The 26,118-nt window shown below is 45.0% G+C and overlaps 1 protein-coding gene across 2 annotated transcripts; it reads left to right on the top strand.

The window, feature by feature from the left end:
* Positions 1 to 47: 47 nt before the first annotated feature.
* On the top strand, positions 48 to 25,239 carry LOC121057185 (ATP-binding cassette sub-family A member 9-like). Of its 2 annotated transcripts, XM_040530968.1 has the most exons (40): positions 48 to 189; positions 556 to 725; positions 3,620 to 3,732; positions 4,219 to 4,429; positions 4,552 to 4,710; positions 5,094 to 5,194; positions 6,046 to 6,272; positions 6,973 to 7,111; positions 7,663 to 7,848; positions 8,274 to 8,406; positions 9,033 to 9,204; positions 9,525 to 9,583; positions 10,460 to 10,570; positions 10,973 to 11,148; positions 11,466 to 11,585; positions 11,931 to 12,069; positions 12,559 to 12,649; positions 13,249 to 13,388; positions 13,866 to 13,985; positions 14,539 to 14,698; positions 14,983 to 15,149; positions 15,566 to 15,693; positions 16,093 to 16,230; positions 16,735 to 16,848; positions 17,267 to 17,437; positions 17,625 to 17,738; positions 17,912 to 18,016; positions 18,612 to 18,680; positions 18,916 to 19,007; positions 19,910 to 20,027; positions 20,407 to 20,524; positions 20,817 to 20,908; positions 21,649 to 21,815; positions 22,157 to 22,232; positions 22,938 to 23,032; positions 23,575 to 23,691; positions 24,046 to 24,186; positions 24,364 to 24,443; positions 24,536 to 24,591; positions 24,970 to 25,239. In XM_040530968.1, the coding sequence occupies exons 2-40, from the start codon at positions 707 to 709 to the stop codon at positions 25,057 to 25,059; spliced, it is 4,824 nt and encodes a 1,607-aa protein (XP_040386902.1). In that variant the 5' UTR covers positions 48 to 189; positions 556 to 706; the 3' UTR covers positions 25,060 to 25,239. The 2 variants fall into 2 exon arrangements, with proteins under 2 accessions (XP_040386902.1, XP_040386903.1); XM_040530969.1 differs by lacking the exon at positions 48 to 189 and having other exon boundaries at positions 343 to 725; positions 14,542 to 14,698.
* Positions 25,240 to 26,118: the final 879 nt, after the last annotated feature.

Below are 26,118 nucleotides of genomic sequence, written 5' to 3'. Positions count from 1 at the left end.
GGAGTTCTTGCTGACTCAGGCTCTGGGCGCGATGGGGAACAGGCAGTGAAGCTTTCCCTGCAGAGGAGCTTGGCAGGGTCGAGGTTTCTTTGCCACATGACTGGGATCTTGAGCTCACCCATCCCAGTCCGCACAGCTCTGCATCTCTCCCTGGCACCTGCAGCAGCACGTGGGAAACCCCAGGGAAAGGTAAATGCATGAGCAAATGCTGAACTGGTCAGGAGTCTTCCGTCGGAGCTGCTTTGGTGGAAAGTGTCATTTTGTTGTTAATGCAGCAAAATCAAGTGAACTTTTTAAAATATCTTCCTTAAAATTTAAAAATGACTTTCATGCCAGTGGATATTCAGTTTATGTTCTGATTTAGGTTTTTTTCTCCCTGATATTGCCTGATGAGTGCACATGTGGAAAGCCTGGTGGAAACATGCTATTATATCTTACACGCTATGCATGCATCCTGTTAATGCGACGTAGTGCAAAATGCAAGGTTCATAGCTCCGAGCCCAGGCCAGCTGCCTTCAGGCATCGCTCACCGGGGTCATCGCCTCCTCCCCGCAGCGCTGGGAGCGTCGACACCGCCAGGACCGGACTCTGACGTCAGGCTGGAGAGGGGCATGGCCACCGGCTGCCTCTCAGCATTGAACCCTCTCCAGGACCGCAAAGAGACGACGAGCCCAGACATCTCTGAGCTGCGGGAGACACACTTCTAATGGAAAACACATTACCAGGTAAGGGGTTTCCTATTTCTGTTCTGTAAGTGAAAAACTATACCTAGGGTGTTTTTATGGAGGGTTTTTTTTTTTCCTGATTATTTTAATAGTGTTATGCTAAAAACATAAAGCTCTACTTTCCAGCTCTGTTCTCTGACAAACACTGAGTTTTACATCAAAAAAAGTTTAAGAGGCTTTTCTGGGTGCTCATGGATTTCGATTCTTGCCACGGACGCCCTGAGCACCGCCCGTTGAGCACCCACCGGGTGCTCCCAGCGACCCTGGCTCTCTTCCCTCCCCTCCTGTGGCCCTGCATTGGCACTGAAGGCTTTGAAAGATGGGAATCCTCAAAGTTCATTTCTCTGGGGAAATTAAAGAGTTGAACTTTGATATGGGACGGGCTTAGCACTGTTTTTCTGGAGTTCAAAGTTGGGGAAAAAACTTCTTTGAAGAACAGTGTTAGAGCGGAATCCGTGCAAACCTGCCCCGTATTTATCAGGTAGTAAATACAAGGCTGTGCAGGGGCCAGCTGCAGGTTTTTGTTTGCAGACACTCGCAAACAGGAGGGCACCGAGGGAGCACGTTCCCCACGTGGGGATTCAGCTTTGGCGCGCGGCGAGTCGGCAGCTCCTCGTGGAAGCACGGGATGCAGCGCACATTTATTCCTCCCCAGCCAGCATCGAGGGTTTCCTGTCAGTAATGCTGAGGAGCAGCTTGCTTTTAGGAGTCAGTTGCGATATGCTCTGTTCGTTTTACATTAGAGGGAAAAAAATCTGAGGATGTTCCAAGTAGGAAATCCCTGAGATGGTAAGTGAAGGAATGAGGTGTTTGTACGGGACGTGCCTTCCTGGGACTACCTCTGGCATAGCAAGACACAGAATCACAGCAGAAGTTTTTGCCATGCCTAGGAAGCCTGTTCCTGGAGAACAAGAAGTTTGGGTGCATTTACTGAGCCCTCAAAAATGAAAAGTTTCCAGAGATATCCAGTTTTACAAGTGATGCTCTTACTGGTTTAAGGCTTCTCAATATTGCTGTCCCTAAAACATTTCTGGTGGTTGGTTTCTGTCTTCTGAATCTGAAGCTTTGAATCTCAGATCCTTCAGAAGCACCTCTCCTGCTTACATTTTGTGTCTTTGGGTATCTGCTTTAAACTGAAGTTGTTCCTGATGAAGTTCATGCACCATTTGTAGACATCACCGTTTGCCTGACGTTCTAGCTTCATGTTTCAGCTTCCAGGGGGAATTTGTTTCTTGTTCCAGAAGCAAAAACAAAATTAAAACCAGTAGAAATTTAATTGGATATTTATTTTTTCTAGTTTCACGTTTGCTCCCTTTTTGTAACGGTTTGTTACATCTGTAGAGATTCAGCATAGTTTTTACGAGACCGTTGTATTTTCCTTGTTATCCGAATGCCCCCACGTGGACCTCTGCTTACTGTCCCAGGCTCGGCTGAGCTGCTGCTTTCGGTTCACAACGAGTGAAATCCAGGCTTGGCCGAAAGCAAGTAGCACTTCCTCAAAACCATCTCCCAGTTGCCGTTAGCCTGCGATGTGGAAGCGCGAGAGAAAGCTTCAGGCAGGGCAAACAGCAGGGAAATATCTTTGTGCTAATAGTCAGAGGGTAAACAGGGATCCATCGCCCCTGGAGTACACAAATATTTAGTCCTTCCGAAAACAAACAATGAGGGGAACGGAGTAGTGGAATCATTTATTAACTCCAGCTGCCCGATCCATGAAACCAGGAAGCGATGTCCGAGGGGAACAGAGCACAATGCTTTTGAGGTTGCTTTGATTTTGGTTTCATCCCTTCTAAAGGACTAAAATACAAAAACATGTTTTGAGGTTCCCTGCCCAGCTCTCGGTCTGGGAAGGTCGTGCAGGCAGTCAGCACGAAGCTGCCGCTGTTCCTGCACAGGATGTTGGCTGCTGGGCTGTGTGGTTGAAGCTAGAGCTGGGATAAGTATTCCCCAACTCCAGTACTTCCCTGCTCAGTATTCAGGAGGAGATAAAGAAACAGACTGGTATTTTCTTAACGATGCCCTCCTCCAGCTATATCAGACTTATAATTTTTAACATAGCATTTGGATAAAAACAGGAATTATTTTTGAGAGAGTAAAAGAGAGGTGGGGTAAAAAAAAAAAAAAAAAAATAAAAAAAAATCAGCCTCTTAGCAGCCCACTTAAAAGAGATGGCGGCAGCATCTCTTTTGGGCTATTTCTGGTGTCTAAGCGGTGTTTCTGACCTGGCTTCCTGGGTGGCAGCTGCCTTCCCATATAGCCGATGTGGGCAGCAGTATGTGTGTGTATCTGTATGCAGCGGGTGTTTCACTGTCTGGTTATGACATCTAGAGCAGATGAGCGGTGGCTTACCAATGCATGGCTAAGGCATGGCACAAATTCCCTGCAAGAAATGCATGATCAGAGGCTCAGCTGCATGTGCAGCGTGTGCCAGAACTGCTGCCCTCAGCAGCTGGCCTTCGTGCTGTTGTAGCAGATCCAGAATGTTTTAAACATTTGGAAAAATCGCATTAAAAGAAAGCAATAAATATATATATGTATATCTTCTTTCTTCCATTAGCCACTCAATCCTTTGACATTGGCTTTTCTCTGTTAACTTCGCATAGGTGAAGAATCAAACTACAGCCAGTTAAAAGCCTCTTCCTACAAAACCTCTTGAGGAAGACGCAGGCTGAATCTGGAAATGAGCACGAGGCAGCTGGGGCTGACCCAGCTCTGTGTTCATGTGTGTGATCCCGCACCATTTCCTTTGAACTTCTCCTTGGTGTCTGAACTGTAACATATGGAAAAGTTCTGGACCTTTGACATGTTATTGGATTTCTCTAAAGAGGAGTTTAGCCAAGTAAATATGTTAACTTTTGATGACCTAAATGATATTTTTTTCTGTTTCATCCTAGCTGGGAAAATGCAGAGAATATTCAAGAGAGCCTCAAAAATGAACCAGCAAACCTGGGCTCTTTTGTGGAAAAACATTCTGCTGGTGTGGAGGAAGAAAACAGAAAGTTTCCAGGCAAGTGTCTGTTCTTCCAAAGGGAAGTTAGGATTTCCACTACCAACTGCTTTTGCACTGCATTGTTTTTATACTAGGTGATACATGAGAAGCCTCAGCTGGTAATGTGGCTCTCTGGAAAATGTCCACAGTTGCGGTTCTTCCCGTGACACTACAATATTTTAGCATAATAAGGGTTGAGACAAAGCCAGCGTGTTGCTGTGTGTTGTTGATCCCACCTTTGCGCTGCCCGGAAGAACACAATGTCCAACTGACGATGTCCACCTGTTGGCTCCCATACTAAAAAAACATGGTTTTCACTCGGAGCAGTCCTCATACTTTAAAATTACTCCACCTGTGAAATAGCTCGTTTTCAGGAAGAAAGCATTCGTGTCTGGATGACCATGCAGGCAGATCAGCCCTTGAAGCAGCACCAGCCTCTCCCACAGCACCCAATTTCCAAACCACTGTGCTGCCACTCACCTTTATTTCCTTCCCATCTCCTAGGAATGGATTACATGTGCGGTTTTTCTCTTAATAATACAAACATCATCAATTATGATAGACCACTCCCCGCGGCAAGAAATCCCTTATCAATTCCTTGGGCGATTAGACGATCCTGCCTTTAACGCAACGGGAGTGACCCTGGCGTATACACCTGTAACAAACACCACCAGGCAGATAATGAGCAAAGTGGCTTCAGACTCCGTGATGACAGGTAACTAGGTAAAATGGCTTGGACGTACCAAATCCCAATTCAGAAGAGCACATGATGTGGCTGCTGCTTCGTGTTGGTTCATCGCTAATCAGAGTTTCTGCTGCGGTGGTGTTTGTTCTCAGGTATATTAATAGAAGAGGTGGAAAACGAGAAAATCCTGGAAACAAGAGAAAATTTTGACGATGACATTATTGGTGTTGTTTTTAAGGATGACTTCTCCTACCATCTCAGATTTCAGAGTTACAGTGTGGTGTCTCCAAACGAAGCCTTTGAACACATTGGTAAGAAAAATAAATGAAACCAGAGAACTTGATTTTACACTAGAAAATGGATAGATGGATCTCTGTGCTGCCATGCCACTCAGAAGGTATCAAGGCTGTATGTGCTAAATGCTTCTAGAAAGATTTTAATTAGACTTTGAGGTTTTGTTCACTTAGAAGGAAACCAGGGAGCCACAGCCTTTAACTCCCCATGTCACATTATTCTGGGAGAAAAAAGGCTGCTCCAGGCTCAGTAGTACTAAATCTTGATTTCCTGACTCTTGGGTCAAATACATTTTCAACATACATATCCGTGTGTATATATATTATGTATGTATATGTATATGTACCCATATATATGAAAATATGTAGATAAAATGCTTCATTTTCTTTCTTTCCCACAGATACTTGCAGCAATTTTTCATTAAACTTCTGCAAGGTTCCTTCGTACTGGTATGTGGGCTTCCTATCGGTGCAGTCCAGCATTGATGCAGCAGTCATAGAAGTAAGCATGATCGTGATAGAAAATATTCTTTCTTTCTAGAGCTATCCAGAAACTTTACTAGAAAAAAAATAAAATAAAATATAAAAATAAAAAACTCCCATGACTGTTAACTTCTTAAATACCTAGTGTCATTCAAAAGTGAAAAGAATGATGGATCATTGTGGCAAGTTGTGTATTTCTTCTGGGTGCAAGAGATTTCCTGAGTTATGTTGAAAATTAAGCCACCCATGGAATTACTGGGCTGATGCTGATTTAGAGGGTGACAGTCCATTTGTGGAGTTAAAAGGCATGGAACTTATTTTGTGGCCAAACTTCTCTTTTTTTTCTTTTTTCTTTTCTTTGTTCTTTTTTTATTATTTTCAGGTTTATAGGAAAATTCAAAGTAAAACGAACGGAAACACTATTGCTGGAATTTTTATCTTTCAGGTTTTATTTTTATCAGATTGATCCATTTTTAAAAAGAAATGTGAAATGTTCAGTGTGGACCAAACTGTATTTTTCAGTGATAAATTCTTCCGTCATGAAAAATTAATCAACTCCAAATACAGTATTTACAGAGCAGTAAAGCTCCTGCCCTTTAGCTATACTATAATTGCTTCACTACTTCTGTTATATTTCTGTTCCGTCTGTTTGGTAGGCAACGCTTGCTCTTATAGCTCAAAGGCAACTTTAGTGTTTATTACATAGCAGTACAAAAAAATATTAAATTTTGAGGCTAATTTGCCCCTATTAAACTTAACATTGCTCTTGAAAAACTGGTAACTTTAATGCCTATGAAAGGCTATTTTTTCCAAATTTGGCTGTTTAGAAAATAAAGAAAATAAAATTAATGGCTCACTTCTGTCCTTCAGATGAAAACCAACCGTTCTGTCTGGGAAGAGATGAAATCAATTAGCGGCGTGCGTCTGCGATCCCCCTCGATCAAGCCTGTCTACAAGTTGGATTATATTTGGTTCATCATTTACGCCGTGTTGTGTTTCTCCCCGTATATGTACTTTCTCTCGGTGAAAGTTATCAGGGAGAAAAAGAAGCTGAAGGTGTTGATGAAAGCCATGGGTTTACAAGACCTCGCCTTCTGGTAAGCCTGTTGGGAGAAGGTGGGGGAACAACCGAGTGGGCAGGGGGCTTCTGTATGTCGTTGAAGCCAAACCTTTGCTGCTTTTATTGTCAGCTGGAGGAGCCCAGATTCCAAGCACGTAGCTCTGGTGTAGGATTTGGTTGTTTGTTGTACTGAGCTCTCCAAAGTAGGAAAAAAAAAAAAAAAAAAAAAGCAGTGAAAGAGCACTCTTGGTGTAGCAAAGCTCTTGGTGTCCAGGTGTTGCACGCCTCCAGGAACAGGCTGATACATGCAGAGAGCAACAACAACAAAAAGTGAAGAAATTTTGGAGAAAAACGATGAGGGATGTGGGGGTGTAGGGTCTACCAAAACAGGAAGGCTCTACTTCTGAAGCCTTCTGAGCATGGGTATTTCCAGTTGTTGGGGAAGCACCGGGATGAGAAATGTTGGCTGCAGAGCTCAGCATTTTGCTGGTGTTGCTGCATCTGCAGAGGCTTGGGTGGGTGTGAGGCACCTCCTCGCTCCCCTCCTCAGCAGTGGGGGGACCACAAAGCGCCTCCTCCCGTGAAGAGGGCTCCTTGCCTCCTTTCTGCTGGGGCAGCTGCAGGTGGAGGCGTCCTTGGGAATTACTTTGCGTCCGAATTTAGAAGGGAGCACCTTGCTGTGTCTTGGCAGCTGCTGACATTTGCAGAGGCAACAGTAGCTGTGCCTTCCTTTGCAGGTTGTCCTGGAGCCTCTTGTACACCATTTATATTTCAATCATGGCCAGTCTGCTGACTCTGATCACGATTAAAGGAGTCACCCTCGATCGCAGCTTTTTGGAAATGTATTCCTTTTATTTCTTTTATGGCATAGCATCTGTAAGTCTGCCTTTTTTTTTTTCCTTTTTTTTTCCTTTTTCTTTTTTCCTTTTTTTTTTTTAATGATGTGTGAATTTTTCCATTTCCTAATTGAAGCATCTAAAACAGAGTGCAGAGTACTTCCTGGCTGGGAGAAAGAAACAAAAACTTCTCCATTACCACGCTTTCTAATTACAGTTTGTAGGCTAATATATCACTCCTGTTCTTTGATTTTGGGAGACCCAGACTTAAAATCAGAGCAAGAAGCGGTGGTAACACGAGTGGGCATGGGAAGGCTGGGGCTGTGTGGGGCTGGGGCTGCCTCCCAGGGAGGCAGAGCTGGGTCTGGTCTGGTCTGCCCGTCCCTATAGACCTGCCCTGAATATCCAAGCTGACTGCTAAATGAAATAATCCTTGTGAGACGCTGTGTGCATCTCTAGGTGACAACTGGAACCCAGCTGGGTCTCTCAGTGTTGCTTATTGGATTTTTATTTGCTGTTTCTTTTTTCTTTTTTTTTCCTTAATCACGAGCAGAAATGCATCCTGCTAATTCTTGGTTTTCTCTGCTGCAGATTCACTTCTGTTTCATGCTCAGCTCCTTGCTAAAGCAGCCTAATATTGCCAGTTTCGTGGGATTTGTCCTTCACGTCATCTTTGGATTACTGGGCTTTATGACAATATTTGAAAAAGTGCCCCCATCTTTGGAGTGGATTTTTAACCTCTTCAGTCCTTTCACCTTTATAGCTGGCATCTCAAAGGTATGCTCAAGATAAAGCCAGCACATCAGGGGAGCTCAGCCCACAGCAAACCTGCTGCAGGCTTCTGCCAGCTGGAGGAGTAGCTGCCATACGTAATTTGCCATAGAGACACAATTGCCCCTCCTCCCTAAATATTTAGTACAACCAAAATTTGTCTCTAAAAAGTGCATGCTAATTCCTAACAAATGTAGTTAGAACCTGAACTGCACGAGGAGCTTTGCCAGCTCTGTGTATATATATATATATATATATATATATATATATATATATAAGTTTCCAGCTTGGGACAGTGACCCGATCACAATTGGGCATGGTTTTCTTGTGAAGAAAAGGCTGCAGTGACATAGCTGTAGCTTGCGTGCAGTATCTCTGGCTAAAGAGAGTGTTGCATCTGATTTGTGCTTTTTTTTTTTTTTCCCCCCTAGATTATAAAATTAGAAAAATATGGACCGGAATTTACACCAGAATTGTACCCTCTCCTTAACCCATGCATCGTACTGACCCTTGACAGTGTTTTGTATTTGCTGCTGGCCATCTATTTTGATAAGGTTTTGCCTGGTAAGTAGAAACGTAAGGGAAAAAAATTAAATTCCTTCTATTTTTCGTCTATAACCCCAGTAACCTCATGGGGAAGAGGTGCCAAAGCAGCAGTGGGATAGGGCAGAGCAAACTGTCATCTACACGGAGCAGCCAAAAAGGCTCCGCACAGCGAGCTGCTGAGCTTGCCGGATGGCATCTCAGCACCGTGGCTGTGCCTCGTTGTGTGAGGGGCTGCAAACTGGATTTGCTGTATTGCTCGTGAAAAAAAAGTTTGGGAAGGATCCTGTTTCCCAGCAGCTGGCTGCATGTAGCTACCCAGTTTGGCCTCAAAAGCAGGCTTCAAAAGGAACCTTAAATCCTTCAGCAAGGCACTGAGATCATCTATGTCTACTCCAGCAGCCCTAACCACTGGGCTTAGAAGGATATTCTAATTTTTGTATGCATTTTGGGCCCGAGGTGACCACTGAGGTCTTTGCTGTGACTGTTGCCTGCATTGTAGACAGGGATGAGTGAGCAGAAATTGCAGAAATCACCCATCCCTCCACACCGCCCAAGGGCTCTGTTCTGCGGCTGTAGATGGACAAAGCTGAGCTGCCACACAGCAGTTTGGGCCTTCTATTTTACCTTGTTTGCTTCCGATTTAGGCAAGTACGGGGTGCCGTACCCTCCTGCCTTCTTCCTGAGGCCGTCATACTGGCTGCAGCGTGGGAGCCGGGGCGCGGGGCCACGAGCTGGCGGTGAGGGTGGCCACCAGCCTGTCCTCGGCTGTGACACCGAGCCGATGCCACCAGGCTTCGAGGGGAAGGATGCCATCAGGTAACGCTCTGCAGGCACAAAAAGCAGCTGCTGCCCGCTGGGTTTGGCTGGAGAGCACAGCCGGGTTGCCTGGTGAAGGGTGGGCTGAGCTGGCTGAGCAGTGCAGATAAGGGGAACGTCTCCTAGCTTCCCAAGTGAATTATACCAAGTGATCCCTTCCGATGGAATTACCCTACCCCCGACGGTGATGAGAAGGACCGGCCCGGGGAGGAGGCTGAGAAATGTTTTTTTCACCTAGTTTTCAAAGTTTATTTTGAGGCAGAGGAAGCGTGCCAAAATTGTGGGATTCAGTAGTAACAGCTTGCTTAACTTTCCTTTAGACTAAACAATATAAAAAAAATATACAAGAGGAAGGACAAGAAAACCGAAGCTTTAAGAGGTAAGAGAGGTTTTGCAATTGCTTTAATTTCATTTTTCACTAGATATGAACCCAAGCTGTTTTGAAACGCACTGGATGTACTTAATGCATTTTAACAATGCTGGAGGCAGAATTATGCAATAGTTATTTCTGCCGGGGTAAATTACTGGCAAATTTCTGTAAGGTTATCATCTTTGCCTTTTCACTCCAGGAAAATTATTGATTATTACTTCTGTAATAGCAGAAGCCTCTTTAAAAGCCGTGAGTTTTACAGCCAGGAGCCACTGTGAAAAATCACCTCTCAGCCCTCCCTCACAAAATGTAAATTCATTTGGGCAAAAAAAAACTGGCTTTGGGTCCCTGGCTGGAACCATGTCTGTTGTCATGGGCTGAGCCCTGCTCTCTAAGCATTTGCTCATTTGCAAGCCACACGTATGCAGGTGGTTGGCATCGTCATAATACAGCCCTAAGAGGCTTGTTAAATGCCTTTGTTTAACAAGAACTTGATGTGACAGTGAAAATATCAGTGTGGTCCCAAAGGTTTATATAGAGTGGGAAAAAAAAATCCAAAATGAGTCTTTTTTTTTTTTTAGAGGAAAGGGGATAGCAAACTCTGTATATGCTGCTTTAAAATAATTCATGAACGCTCATATTTTGGAAAGGCTATTGGCTCTTCTTTTTGTGGGGCTGTCTTTTGAGTCATGCCAAAATAAAAGGTTATGAACCCTGTAGAAAATAAAATCAATGTTTTGAGTTTAAATATTAACACGTAACACATATTTCCAGATCTGTGTCAAAAGATAAAATGTTCCTCTGTCAGACTTGGCAACAAGCTACGTGTACAAGTCTGCTGGCCTCACAAACTTCCATCCTAATATTGCCATATGTCTCTTCTAGGTTTGTCCTTAAGCATTTATGAAGGCCAGATCACTGCGTTACTTGGGCACAGCGGATCTGGAAAAACGGCTCTCTTAAACGTGCTCAGTGGATTTTCCAAGCCTTCAGCAGGTAGGACCTGAATGCAGAAGAGGAGAAGCTGTCTGGTTTTCAAGCTTAAGGGGGTAAAGAAGCAAAAAGCCAAGTTTTATCTCAGTCACTCCATCTGGCTCATTGTCAGTGCTCCTTCAGCATCAGCTTCAGCACTAGCACATCCCTCGTGTGTGCAAGCATATGCAGATGGTTATGTCTCCATCTGGATAGCCTGATGTTTTCCATGAGCTGCTAATCAATAGCAAATATAATTTAGTTCCTAAGGGAGAGACTTGACATATTTCTGAACAGCATTACTTTTTGTGAGAAACACCCTCAATGCTGGAATTAATAGCAAAGGTGTGAACACAGTGTGCTTTCCCCTTACAACCGGGAAGGACCGTGCAGTATGAAATTTGTTTCATTTATTCCTGTGTGCAGGTTCTGCAACGATATACAACTACGAGGTATCTGAAGTACAGGATATGGAAGGAATTCAGGCAATGGTTGGGATTTGCCCACAATTTAATTTGCATTTTGAAGCCTTAACAGTGAAGGAAAACTTGAAACTTTTTGCTCACATCAAAGGGATTCAGTGGAAGGAAGCAGAGCAAGAGGTTGGTATGTGCTTCTTGGTCACTGACGTCTGTCCTGCAGCATTTGGACAGTTTGTTAAGCTATATTCTAGATTACCACCAGTATCTTGTTCTGCAGAAATGAGAGCAGCACTGATTTAGGGGAGAAGTATTTTTTAATTTTCTTATCCTTATGTGATAAGAGTCAGAACTCAGGTTTGCAGAACTTACCTCACAGCAAATCCACTTAAAGCAGGGAAGTTTTAAATCCTGAAGTCGTGTTCTTCTGTATTGTGTGTAGCCATGTATGAATCAAAATATGACCAGTGTTGTGTGTTTTGTTTTCATACGTTCTCAAGGTGCAGAAAGTCTTGGTGCAGTTGGACCTCATTGGCCTTCAGGACATGCACGCTGATGCTCTGAGTGGGAGACAAAAAAGAAAACTGTCTCTTGCAATTGCAATTTTAGGGAATCCCCAGGTAAGCACCAGTCATACTTGCACACACACAATGGATATTGTTTTAGCACATAGCTTTGCATTTTGGTTCGGAAGACAGACATTTGTACTTTGCCCTTGGCACTCAGAGAGCCTGCTGACCTACTGACTCACTTGGCTGCCAGAAGGATCAAGGAATCTAGGTCAATGAGAACCTTTTAAATGAAAAAGGTGATAATACTGATATAGAAAAAAGCAGTAAAAATGGCTGCCATTGAGGATGCATATTATTCTTTGAGCAAGACCACAAAAAGCATGAAACAAAGCTATGTGACAATGGAAATGGCAGTATGGACACACAGAAGCCTGATCTCACTCCCCTTTACAGGTGTTGCTCTTGGATGAGCCGACGGCCGGGTTGGACCCGTGCTCCCGGCACCACGTGTGGAGCCTCCTGAAGGAGCGGCAGGCCGGCCGCATCATCCTCTTCACCACCCAGTCCATGGACGAGGCCGACACGCACGCCGGTGAGCCCAGGCGTCCACCCTGAGAGCGGCTGCGGTGTGGGACTGGGGGGGTCCCCACCAGCCCCTTGTGGGGTCTGGGCTTGCTGGGTGCATCTTGTCTGAGAGCGAGGTGTGCTTCAGAGACCCAGCCTGTGCCCAGCTCCATTAAGTCAGGGCCTACCACGAGCAGCACACACAGCAATTGGGGATGTTGTTCCAATTAATATCTTTCCTATGTCTTTATTTATCTTGGGCTGCCTGGGGAATTTTCTATAAGCCTGTAAGAATACGTAAGTAAAAGACTAGCCTTGGTGCTTAGGTGGAAGGCAACAGTTTGGGTGTTTTGTTTTTATTTAAAAAAAAAAAAAAAAAACTTTCAGCCCTGGCCTGACTTTACTGCTCCTGACTTCATTATAAAAATATCTGTTGAGTTCAGAAAGAGCAGAGTAAGGTCAATCTACTGCGCTGCTGTAAATCCCCCCTAAATCTTTTGTATTAATACCTCCTTAGATCGGAAGGCTTTTCTCTCAAATGGGAGATTACAGTGTGTTGGCTCATCTCTGTACGTGAAGAGAAAATGGGGAATTGGCTATCACTTAAGGTAAATCCTTTTCTTTTTGGTCGTCACTCTTTTTATGAAAAGCTTCTAGGCAATGTGTGTATTTTCTCATAGAGGCTGTGTCTCCAAGGAGTTTCTATATAGAGTAATAGAAATCTTGACAATTCATTTTAGGAGACTTTTGAGGCTGCCAAAAATATCTTGCTTTGGATAGCAAGCTGCTTTTCTTTGGACCCAATCCTGAAAGCACGGAGCATGTAGCTAACATGACTTTGCAACCTCCCTTGCAGCCAAAAGGGGACCAGAGTAAGAAGAACTGCAGTTTCCACATACTCTGTGGTGCCAGAGTGACGTACAGCGGCATTAATGTAAAGTTGCTTTTCTCTGGATTTTAATTTCTGTGTTCTTGGTTTCGCAGTGCTGGCCAGGATCATTATTCTTAACCTCAACTATTTCTTGCTTGCATGGTAAAACCAGGGGCACTGCAGACGTCTATTAAAAAATTCCCACTGAAACACTGCCTAGTTTTGGAGGTTTCCCTATGGCTTGAAGAATGACTGCTGGCTTTGTCTTTTAAAGGGATGAAGCAAGCATTGTTTTTCTTATTTAATATTATAGTAATTGCTTTTTAATACAAACAGGATGCGCATAAATGATGCGTGCGACCCTGAGCTTGCATCCTCCCTGGTCAGGCAGTACATCCCCGATGCTGTGTTCAAAGGACGGAACAAGGATGAGCTGTGTTGCTTGCTACCTCTGGAAAACACTGACAGCTTCCCAGGTAACAAAAGCCTGCCATTGCATGAGGGTTGTAATGGGAAATGAAGTGGTGGGAGAAGCAGAATGCAAAATTGCTGTGAAGGTCATAATTATGTTCTCTTGTCTGTGCTGCGTAGGATTAGGGAGCCCAGAGCTGCATGAGCATCAGCCTTAAAGAAAGCCTCTAATGAACATGCTAATATTAACTCTGCAGGTGAACAAAAGAAAATCCACCAACTAATCCACAGACTAAAAACTACCGAGTCTTGTCTGGTTTCAGGATGAGGTTTCTCCCACCACGAAGGCTGGTGGTAATCTAGAACTCTGAATTTTGTACTACCTACCTCTAAAGAGTATAATTGTTTTGCAATGCCTTTTACATTATGGAGCTTGACGATATGAATGCTAGAAAGTGTTAATCATGCTAATCATGCTGGTCTGAGTTTCTGCTAAAGAAGCCTTGGCCGCTGGGCTGAGCCTGGCTCTCTCTGTTGTGCAGATCTGTTCAGCCATCTCGACAGCAGTTTCTTGCAGGGGGTTGTGAATTACGAGGTCAGCAGGACAACGCTGGCTGATGTTTTCCTGAAGCTGGAGGGTGAGGAAGCCATTGATCATGAAGGTAAAACATTGATTCCACTTTGCAAGTTTGGCATGATTAAGGTTCTGTACAGTGTATTCAGTTTAAAAAAAATATATGTAAGTTTCTGTTGAATGTGATTTTTCATAGTTTTTGACAGGTCAAGAATTGCAGTTGTATAAAATTTCAGATTTCCTTTAGTGATAATTATCTTCCCAGAGAAGTCTAGATGATTCAGTCTCAACTTACCACAGCCTTTTAAACACAAGAATAGAAGAGTGATGTTGTAAAGGATTTGAAGGGTATACTGCCCAGACCAGGAGGTGGGAAGAGAGAAACTAGTCAGAAGGCAGTTCCCAAGGCCACTGAAGACGTTGCATGTGTAGACACATGAGTCCAGGTCCAACCACTTTCAATTCACCGATATAAATCCGTTCTGGGTAAATTATGGCCATTTTTCTCTGCCATTGTTTCTTTTCTAAGACAAAAGCATTCCTCTATTCAGAGCAGAAGACCCTTGCTGATTGTTTGCGCTTTCAATTTGTCCTTTGAAAGCTCTTTTTGGATAACGTTGTTTCTCGTGCTGAACACGCAGCGGACGGAGACCTGGAGGAGAGGGACCAGAGCCTCGAGGTGCGTCCCGAAGCAGCGAGCCCCGCCGCGAGCGGCATGGCACTCTGGAGGCAGCAAGTCCGCGCCATGATGAGAATTCGCTTCCTAAAACTAAAGCACGAAGGAAAGCTTCTGAGGGCCTTGTAAGTACAGGGCCCAGCCTGCACCCCTCGTGCTGGCCTGGGGCTTCCCAAAGGATTTGATTCTTCCCTGGGGTGACTGAGGGAAAAGTATTTGGAAGCTAAGAGTTAGGTGGCAATTGCTTGAATGTTGCAGTAATAAGGACAGTTAGAGCTTCTGGTAGAGCTCTGAATTGCTTAAGTTTTCCCCAGTTTTAAATTTCTCCTTGTCCTTTGCCACGTGAGTCACTCTGTTGGTTAAAGGTGGAGTTCCCCTGGACCCACTCATGGACTGTTTTTCCATCTAGATTGCTGATGTTTGGAGTATTTATCCTTCCAATGCTTATGCTTGTCATTGGATTTCAATTATGGGACAGCTCCAGAATCTCAGAACTGACCGCCAGCTTCTATTTTCTTCCCACTGAAGGCAAAATTCAAAGCAAGTCGACAAATCTTCTCATCTTCAATGATACAGGTGAAGAAGGACATGTGATGTTGGTTCGCTTTCTGCACCACTCTGAGTCCCCTTAGAGCTGATAGACCAACCTTGTCTTCCTCTTTCTGTACGTTCCTTTATGCATCTGTGGTTTTGGGAGGTGTTTTCTTGTGAGCAAAAACAAATCCAGTTTTAGTGGTGATAACTGAGTAGCTTATATTTAAAAAAATAATGAACCAATTTAAATAAAATAAAATAAAAATCATTTAACTATAGAAACTTTTACTGTCTTTAAAAAGTTTCGTTCATACAGGGGAAAAAAAAAGGAAATATAAGTTGGCTCAGATTTTAAATGATTTTTTAAACATACATCTGCTTTGCAAGTGGGAGCTTGTTTATAAGAGACTGTATTAAAAATCTAATTATTCTAATTTCTGTTCTTGACTTGATTTCAGGATCAGAAATTGAGGATTTCATTGCTGCTTTGAAGTTTCAAAGCATAATGCCAGAAATAGCTCTTGAGAAAAATATCACAAGCCTGCAACTACATAATGGAGCTATAAAAATATCCCTGGAAGGCAAGGTGAATGATACTTTTTCTTCTTTCATCCCATACATCAACAGGAGTGTCTCAAATATGTCTAAGTGGGGTACAGGGAAATACACAGACCAACAAAAGGGAGAATATTTATTTGACACATTAAATACTGTCAGTAATCCTGTTAATGGGAATTCAGGATTATAGTGATCTTTAGAGAAAAGTATTAATGCAAGTCATCCTTCTTTTCTCCAGAAATCATTGCTTTTTAAATTCACTTTGCTTGCAATACCTATTAGCAGACAGTCAGGTCTCCGAGTTCCCACTCTTCAGTAAAACTGACTGCATTTGCCATCACTTTTCTCTAAAATCCTCAGTATTATCCGTGCCTCCTCGCACCTCTCACGGGCAGGAAGGTGACATCCTTTCCTCTTGTGCTTTCAGAGCTACCGATACACGCTCATGTGTGGCGCAGAGCCCATCAACTGCTTCCCCGTGCTCGTGAACATCCTCAGCAACACCTTCCTGAGGCTCTTCAACTCCACTGCACGCATCCGCATCTGGAGCAACCCCTTCTCTAGCGTGAGCGTCCTTGCCTTTTTTTGCTGAAAATGACTCAAAATAGCCAAGCTGGAGTGATGAGGGCTGGGCGGGTGGAAGCCTGTCTAGCTGCTGGCCAGTCACTGTGGGCATGTCTCAGCAGTCAATACCAGGACTATTTAATGAGAATTTCTTCCGCAGTGTTTTTTTAACAGGGTTTAAGTGCCACAAGACACTCGAGCTTGTGCTATGTGGCAATAAGGGAGGCATACAGCAGCAATATTTGCAGGTTCCCCCTTGCTTCTGCATCCATATGACAAGCATCAGCATCAAAAAGACAGTGCCTATTCTCAACAATTTACTGTAATCCCAATATTTCTTGCAAATTTTAAGATGCTAAATGCTTTTGTTTATTGTTTCGTGTTCTTAAGCACAAATGAATTACCGTTAAGTACCCTTGCTCACATGCTATGAGCGTTGAGCTAGCTAGGCTTTCCCTGGACAGCTGTTGATCATTGATGATTTTGGATTTTTTTTTTTCCGTAGACACAAAGCCCAGAAGTGAAGCGTGATGTTTTTTTCATCTGTCTCAGCCACATGCTGATTTTGGCGTCTGGTTTGCCTCCTCACTTCGCAGTGAGCAGCATGGAGGATTACAAGGTAAAAAGCATGTCCTGAAAGCAGTCTTGCACAAGGAGAAGGGAATGCAAATGTGACGTCTCTGGACAGCAGCTCGTGTGCTGACTTCTAGGGAGGGTACTGGAAGAAACACAGCTACACAGACATAGCGTTGTACCAAAATGTGTTAGCCTGCATCTCTGGGAGCCAGCGTGGGCTCAGAACAACTTGAGTGTTAATTAACAAAGATTTTGGAGGCAGGAGAATTTTTTTTTTATTTCTTATTAAGAGCGATGTGCTTTTTAACAGCAGTTGAGCTAAGAATAGAAAGTGCCTGGAAGGGAGAGGGAGGCTCAGCTGGGGCAGGGACGAGTGAGGGTGATGGAGGAGGAGGAGGAGGAGCAGGAACGGTGTCCAGGGCCCTGCCGAGCTCCCTCCTTTCTCCCCTTTGCCATCGCAGGTAAAGGCTCGCGCCCAGCTGCGGCTCGCGGGGCTCTTCCCTTCAGCGTACTGGTGCGGGCAGGCACTGGTGGACGTCCTGCTCTTCTGGGCCCTGCTCTGCATTATGTTCGGCATTGTGCTGCTCTTCAACCACACCTGCCCCTTGCAGGCCAGCACCATCCTGCCCATGGTGAGCTCTTGCCGGGTGGGCACCCACAAATCCCCCTCCCTCCTCTCACAGAGGGCATCCACCACCAGCACGGTGGAACCCGGGGATCCAGCTGCATTCAGTATTTTAACCAAAATGGGCTGCTGTAAGCAGGATTTTATGCATCCACATCCATCTCCTTGTTGGTGACATCAGCCTCTCTCTCTAGATCATTTGCACAGCCGGTTATGGATTTTCTCTCATCCTCCTCATCTATTTAATCGCCTTTAAGTTTCGCAAGGGTCGGAGCAATCGCTACCTTTGGTCTTTCATCTTCATTCTGGTAAGTGAAGTGAATCTGCACTCCGAAATGTTTGATTTCCACACCTTGCCTCTTGAGGTTTCACTTCAAACATACTGATATTCAGCGGAATAACCCCAGAATAATCAGTGGCAAAATAGCCTAGTTTTTAGAAATACTTGAATACTGGAAATACTTTTTTGACTTTATTCCAGGTGAACTTCATTCTCTACATGATCAGTGACTCGCACGAAGTTTACTACATCACCTTCTCCACTTTGATTCCTTTGTTTCCATTGCTGGGCTTGCTGAGCTACTCGGTAAGGGCACATGTCCTACTTGATTCAATAATGATCCTCGTGGTGTAAACCAGAACGGTGTGCTGGGATCCTCACGTCCATGAGGTGCTTTCCAAATTTCCTCTCCCAAAGCAACAACTGCCAAAAAGACAAAGAGTGAGAAAAGACAATGGGAGAAGAAAAGGTCCAGGCTGGGGAAGGAAGGAAGGGATTTGTTGATTCTTCACTTGAGTGGGTTTTTTTGTTTGTTTAGATACAAAAAGCTGTGTCAATGACTGCCTTTTGGCAGCCAGGGTAGTATGGGAGGGGAAGGCAGTGGAATGGGAGACCTGGAGGGATGGAGGTTGCTGAGAAGAGAGAGAAAATGATGGAAAAGGTCAGTCTAAACTAGCTGGTTTGAGGCACCTCTGAATTAGCTGTAGCAATGGAAGTCGCAGCTCTTTGAGGGAGTATGAAGCCAGAAAAATAAATAGAAATCCAAGCTCCTTTCTCCCAACCAGCAGAAAAGCCATGCACCCCTACATCCCACACCTGCTCCAGTCCTGCGCTGTGGCACACTGTGCTAAGGAGTTTTTGTAATTGACTGATTTAATTCTCTTTTTTTTTTTCCTTGTAGCACATCATATTGTTTCACAATATTAATCTTCCTGATTCGTGGAATAACATCTTCATAGCTGTCTTTGCAGTAAGGAGCAATTTGATGATAACTATTTTGGAACAGATGCCTGTTCTAATGTGATGGACTTACTCTGGGCTGGCATAAGTCTTCCCATAGATAAAGCACGGGTTTTGTGGTGAAAATTTCACCTTACATGTCGGTGGTAAAATTAATTTATAGGTAAAATTAATTAAAATTAATTGAGTGCGTTGTTACCTTTCTCCATGCAAACCTAATTCGTTATTTCGTTATTGTTTTTCAGCCTTACATCCACTGTCTGATCTTTGTGTTTCTCTTGCGCCATTTGGAGATGAGATACGGAGACACAGTTACAGGACACGATCCCATCTTCAGGTGCGTCCTGGGTGCCTTGGAGCAGTGGGCATCCCTGTTGCCCCCCCCCCACCCCCAGTTACCCCTGATGGCAGTGGGAGAAGACAAGTGAGCTCAAAAGTATTTTGCGAAGTGTGAGCACAGCCCACCCTTTCAGTTCTAACCAGTTTATCCGGAGAGGAGGAAATTGAGAAAGGAGGGAGGAGTTGTTTTATTCCTTTGGGTCATTGCAGTTTCAGATTGAATTTGTTGGAGTTTCCCTGAGTGTGTCTGCGGGCACAGTCCCACCCAGTGTGTTGCAACAGAAGGTCAGTTAAACTGCAATGTCCTAGTGAAAATAGTAAATGTGACCTGAGCTTTTTAAATTATGCTCTGTTGCTGAAATTTCAGGACATTTCACTGTAGCTGGCAAAATTAATAGGTACAAGTTGAAATCCAACATTTTGCCTCTTTTCCAAATGCACCAAGTATTGCTCTCCGCAGGACAGAGTTTTCCTGAAGCTCCACCAGAATGGGGTCATCTGCTAACCTCTCTGCTCCTCTGCCACCAGCAGTGTATGACCAACATAAAATGTATTTGTAGAAGTATTCAGCTGTCAAACATTAACAGGCAGGACTCAGCTAGCAGTCAGATGCCGAAACAGCTCTCTGGTGTACATTTATATGACCAGGTCATTGGCGCGTGTTGAGCAGGGGACTAGTCAATAGTAGTGATGTAAAACAAGCTGAAGTTGGCCTTTATTTTCTCACGCATACCACAGTCATCTCCCCGACACACATCATGAATGAATATTTGAGCAACCACCATCGTGTGGACTCAAAGATGTGCTGGGCACTGCACCGACGCTGCCCAGGGAACAAATCTGTAAAGCCACCCGCTAACCCCGAGTGGTTTTGGACCCCCCCCCCATCCCCTCCCGCAGGATTCGGCGGCAGCGATCCCTCGCCCAGCAGAACAGGGACCCGCCAGGGCAGGAGGCCCCCGAAGTGCAGGAGGAGAGGGAGAGGGTGAGGAGCGCCATGGGCTCCCTGCAGCCCCAGGTGAGCTGAGAGCAGCCCTCATGGTCCTCCTGCTCCCCAGCTTTGTGCCTGCCTGCTCCGAGCTCACACACCTCCACGGACTGCCCGCATCCTGGAGTGCTCCTTGCCATCCAGACCATCGATTCTTGGTGGCAGAGAGAAATCAGTGCAGGAATGACTGGCACAAAGCTTTTATTCACATTCTGCTTTTGCTTTTGCTATTTTATTTTATTTTATTTATTTATTTTTTTATTTTTTATTTTTATTTTTATTTTGTTGCCTTGTTTCTTGGATTTATAATTTAGAGATTTTAAAGAGCCATGCTTGATGGCAAGAACAGATGAGCTGTCTCACGGGACAGGAGGAGGAGAGCTTTTATTCCCACTCTATCTCTTTGCAGGAGGCGGTTATCGTTGTCAACAGTCTGCGCAAGGAGTATGAAGACAAGAAGGCCTGTTCCATGTTTAAGAAAAAGAAGAAAGTTGCTGTCAGAAATCTCTCTTTCAGTGTTAAAAAAGGTTCAAGTACATTGCTGCCCCCCTCTCCTTCCCCTTGCCCCCCACCAATGTCTATCTGGTGTGAAGTCACGTTTGGAGACATTATTTTTATTAGATCTTCCTTGTGTGCAACCAGACCCAGTGCAAGCAGCATCTTCTGCATCTGGGCTCCCCTGCTCAGGGCTTCATTTTGCTGGGATAAGTTAATGAATACCCCTTTCTCCTATTGAACTTTTAGGCATTGCTTGGCACACGGGAGACAAGGTCTTAGGAATATTTATCACCATTAACAGTTCTTGCATATTTGTTCCAGGAGAACTATTAGGTCTGTTAGGACCCAATGGATCTGGAAAGAGCACCGTTATGCACATGATTTCTGGAGACACAGCAGTGACCGCTGGGGAGGTAGGTGGTTCCTTTGGAGCAGCTGGGGTAACCTTGATGCCTTCATAAATGAAGGGTGTTGTAAGCGAAGCTGGTAACACAGCCCTTAAATCAGGGGATTTATGTGCACACAACCCTGCATATGGACAGAAGAAAGAAGAAAGTGTCGATACACATAAAGCATATTCTAGTTTTCATCAGTGTTAGAGACTAATGGATTGGAGCTACACAAAATCTTGAGTCTGGATTTGAAACCCTTGATATTTCACAAGCACTGTAAGAAATGTTCACATCTTTAAAAGAAATAACACTCTATAAAAAGCCTTGCAAAACCAGGAAATTGAAAACGAATGTGAACAGGGTTGGGCCAGTAACCATCCATCACTTAATTATGAGCACGATGATTAATGACATGTGCTGGGGTGGGGGTGGGGGGGGGAAATACCATTGCTATTACAGATTTGGGACCGAATGTTTGAAATAGAAAAGCATTATTGGGAGATGAGAGTCTCACGCTGGTACTCTCACCCACGGTGTGATGGCAGTAAACACCATTTGGTTTTGCACAAACACCATCCTGGATTCAGATGAGCAGAAGCTGTGGTAGCTGGAGATGATTTTGAGTGATGCTGGGCTTCCTTCTCCATCAGGACCACGTTGGTTCCCCATGGAGCAGGAGAAAACATTACCCCCTTTCCAAAGGGCTCGTTATTCACCCCAAAACAACACCCCATGACTGTAGAGGTGTGTGTCTCGTGCAGGTGCTGCTGCAGGGCTGCGAGGCCGCTGCCCCCCCGGGGCAGGGCGGGCTGGGGCACTGCCCGCAGGAGGACGCGCTCTGGCCGGAGCTCTCCGTGCGCCAGCATCTGGAGGCCCACGCTGCCGTGAGAGGGATGAGGAAAAAGGATGCAGCTGTTCTCATCAGCCGGTACACAGCCAGATGATTCCAGTTCACCGTCCTTCCTCTCTCCGGAGATATAAGACAGGAAAAGGGTTTTCTGCTGACAGATTTGGCTAGCGTGAACGAGAGGCAGTACCTTCAGTGCCTCTTTGCCTTGGGGAGATGGGGTCTCTTTCTGCTGAGACCTGCTGCTTTGTACTATTCTCAGTCCTTTGTCTGTGGAGACTTTCACCCTAGTTTGTCTAGAAAAACTTCAGAAAACAATTCAACTTGCTTCTGCGCTGGTCCAGTTGCATTAGTAACTGGCTTATCCCATTAGCTGTACTCACAGTCTTGAGTTTTGGCATTTTCCCTTTCCACCCCCACAGCATGGCAAAGGACCTGGATCTCCAGAAGCATCTAAACACCCCAGCTAGGAGGTTGCCTGCTGGAGAAGCCAGAAAGGTATGTGCTAGATTGGGCTTTCTTACTGGAGCAAAGCCTGCCTTGTCTTCCTTGAGCGTGGCAAGCAGAAAGCTTTCGTCGTGGCTCAGGGACACGCTGGGTTCGTGACATGGTTGTCAGGGAGAACAGAATATGCTCCTTGGTGTTGTAAAAGTTTTTCATCTTGGATTGAAGGCTAAAATTCAGTGTTGATTTAAAATTTCTGTAAACTTGATGTGCTGGTGGAAGATCCTTAGGCTTTTTGAAGGCAGTCGCTTCCCTCTAAGCCAGAAGCGCACACAGCAAGGGGCTTCCTGGCATGGTTTGGTTTTGTCAGTAGCTTTTGAATCCAGCCTGGCAGGATCTTTCACTTCCCCCTCTCCCAACATTGTGTATTTAATAAATGCTAGCACAAATTGGATTTACAAGGTAATCTCCTCCTCACGCCCTGTGGTGTGCGTCTGCCTGCAAATGGGATGGAAAACCACTTTCAGATCATCGGCATGCTTGGGTGTTTGGGGAAAGCTGTTTTGGGGAGATGTTAAAATGTTAACCAAGAACACCTGAGGAGGGTTTACTTCATAGTTCCTCTTGCTTTTTGCAATCAAAAGCTTCAGCTTCTAAGAGCTTTACAGGGATTAAGACATCCCAGGCAGCTCCACAGTTTCAGTGCATTTGTGCAGACAGACTAAGCACCGGCCTGACCTCACGTCTTTTCCATTCCAGCTGTCTTTTGCAGTGAGCATCCTGGGGAACCCGACCGTAATGCTGTGGGACGAGCCGTCCGTGGGCATGGATGTGAAAGGGCAGCGCTGTCTGTGGTGAGCAGCCCCCCTGCAGCAGGACTGGGATGGGGGACGGAGCAGCTTGGGTCTGACCCTCGTGGTTCAGGGACCACTGGGGGCAGGCACAGGGCTGTGCCTCAGTGGCTGAGGAGAGCCACATGTTCCCTTTTTCCCCCTGATGCACAGGGGGTTGGGTAGCACTTACTGGACTCCTTGCTCAGCAGGCAGCAAGCCTTTGCCAACCATCGGATTTAATCTTAATGGTAGCGCAGCAAAAAAACCTGAGTAGGCTCCAGATGGAACAATGCATTTGGTAGAAAAGACAAAAATCCCTGTTTCTTCAGAGCATGAGAAAAAATTATAGGTTGTTCTTACTCTCCATCATACAGCCTTAGTGCTTGCTGTCATTCTTCAACAACAGATTTATCTGAAACTGCAAAATTTGGAGGGATGCATGACAAAGCGCCATGTAGCACTGGTAGCCATGTGTCATCTTCAAGCAGGATAACTGAAACCTTTTAAATAATGCTGTTCTTCCTGGCTGTTCTGGGAGGTAAATGTGATCCCTCTGTTCCCAGGAAAGCGATGCAGACCGCTGTGAGAAGCAAAGCACGGGCAGCCATCCTCACCACGCGCTCCCTGGAGGAGGCGGCGCTGTGCGACCGGGTGGCCGTGCTGGTGGCGGGGCAGCTTCGGTGGGTACCAGCATAGCCTTCTTTCTAGTCTATAATCTGTTTTATTATTTTTTTATTATTATTTAATTTGATAGAAAATGTTAGTTTCGTTTGTCCCAGGTATGTAATGAACATAATTTTGTAAAGAGACAGACCGTTTGGGCAGCACAAACAAATATAAATGTATATAATATATAAATAATAAATATAAATGAATATAATAAATAATAAATATATAATATAAATATATATATATTATATATATACACATATATTTAGCTGATGAATTAGAGGAAGTATGTATCCTGCTTATATACAGTGGTTGCTTGATTTGTTGCTTAAGATGGTTTAAACACTGTTTTCCCTCCTCTGCAGGTACATCGGTTCCCTTGAGGAACTGAGAAGGAAGTTTGGCACAAGTTACCACCTGGAAGTCAAACTGAAGGACGCGGGGCAAAGCGATGCTCTCCATGCCGAAATTCTGCGCCTCTTCCCCCACGCAGCTCGGCAAGAAAGGTGGCTACCCGACAGGCTGCACACCAGCCTGGACACGTGCTGGGATGCTTTGTTGCTCCTACTGACCCTGCTCAGTCATTTACCCAAGAGTACAGGAACCCTATAAGTGCCCCTAAAACTTGGTGCTGAGTTACCCAGTGATGGGTTCTTTTTTTTTTTTTTTTTTTTCTTTTTCAGGATTTCTTCTTTGCTCAGCTACAAGATACCGATGGAAGATGTGCTACCTCTGTCCCAGTCTTTCTCCAAGCTAGAAGCAGGTATAAGGAAACAAACAATTCAGTATGAAGATAGTTTTCAAAATGCTCATGTGGATTTGGTTTTTAAAGATGCCTTCTCCATCCCTCTGCAGCTAAACAGAATTTCAGGCTTGAGGAGTACAGCTTGTCTTTGCACACTTTGCAACAGGTATGTTGATTTAGAATGAAAATGTCAGGAATGCTCCTGAGAGATGATACTAAATGGCTGGAAAGCTATCCAAAAATAAATAAATAAATAATCAAGTTTGTTGATTTCTAAATAAGTTCCAGAAATAACAAATCGGTACTGATCTTTCAGAGGAAAAAAATAAATAAAAAAAATCAGCCCTTAACAGTGTTGATTCAAATCTTTCTATATGAGAAAGCTGAACATATAGGAAACATATTTCATATAAGATATGATAAATGATATAATATAGGCAAGATCAGAAACTCCATGTATAAAAAACAAAACCAAGCCACAAGGAACATTGCTACCATTAGTCCTTAGCCATAACCGGGCTGTTTCCACTGCGGTGCCTTGCAGGTATTCCTGGACCTCACCAGCGACCTGGAGGAGCCCGACCTGGAGGCAGCGTCTGAGGGGGCTGCGGAGAGGAGGCTGCTCCAGCCCTGAGCCCTTGCAGCCGCAAAGGAAAGCTGTCAGCCTGCTCAGCCAGTGCTACGGGGGTGTTGGGTCGGATACAGCCCTGGGACTTGGTTACCTGCATCATGTCACTTAGAGCTTAGCAGGTGCTCTGCAAAGAAAAGAAAAAAAAAATATATTTTAATAAATAAAGCCTTTATCCTTTGACAATTGATGCCTGCAGTCTGTCCATATGCTCAGACTGACTCCCTGATGTGCTGAGGGATAACCCTGCCGGGATGTTTCTGGTCCCAGGAGAGCCCCCGGGGGCTGTGCAGGCGCTCATCCTCGGAGGAATTCATCTGCAAACTTGGAGAGGGCTCTTAAACCTCCATTCTTAAACCTGCATTCACCCATGGCACAAGGACACCAAAGCTTTGCCTTGCTCAAGCCCAAGCAGCATCCTCCTGGCTGGTGTTGTGCGGCCAAGAAGGGCGGTGCTTTCCGAGAAGGTGCATGGGGCTGGGTTTTGACCCAAAAAGTGTGTTCCAGCCACCTCGACTCACCTCTGGTCCACACCACTGGGGACTAGGAGAGAAGAATGAGAAAAGGATGTCAGGGCCTGGCTGCTTCTGCATGCTCCTGGTGCTTAGGCTGAATTGGCTCTAAATAATAAATGAGAAAATAAGCATGACAGAAACTGCCCCTCCATTCAGACAGCCAGGAGCTTCTTTTTGTGCTGGCTCTCTTGGCTGCAAGACCCCCACCCACGCCACAAGCTCCCAGGGCCAGGTGGATGCTGCAGGAGTGGGTACAAGAGCGACGCTGCAGGCATGGATGCAGAGCGGTGATGCAGGTATGGATGAGGCAGGTATGGATGATGCTGGTGGATTCTGCAGCCTCAGATGCACATTCAGGGGATGGGGGCAGGGATGCAGGCAGCAGGTACCAGGAGGTGGCTGCCCTGGCTCAGCAATGGGCTGCTCCCCCTAGGGAAAGTCCCCAGCACTGCTGCCCCACATCCCGGCGTGCTGCTTTCCGTATGGAGCTCCAACACCAGTGCCTCTATCAAGGAGATGGGCAAGGATGCAACTCTGGCTGAGAGTCACT

This window comes from Cygnus olor, chromosome 18 (assembly GCF_009769625.2).
Source record: "Cygnus olor isolate bCygOlo1 chromosome 18, bCygOlo1.pri.v2, whole genome shotgun sequence".
NCBI lineage: Eukaryota > Metazoa > Chordata > Aves > Anseriformes > Anatidae > Cygnus > Cygnus olor.
Note: the sequence above shows the minus strand (reverse complement) of the source record. Positions and strands in the feature narration are given on the sequence as shown.

What these genes read in the sequence shown, in the direction of transcription:
- LOC121057185 (XM_040530968.1), top strand. An exon ending in TTGATGCAGCAGTCATAGAA is followed by an intron (nt 5,195 to 6,045) that starts GTAAGCATGATC and finishes TCTGTCCTTCAG; the next exon opens with ATGAAAACCAACCGTTCTGT. An exon ending in AAACACTGACAGCTTCCCAG is followed by an intron (nt 13,389 to 13,865) that starts GTAACAAAAGCC and finishes TCTGTTGTGCAG; the next exon opens with ATCTGTTCAGCCATCTCGAC.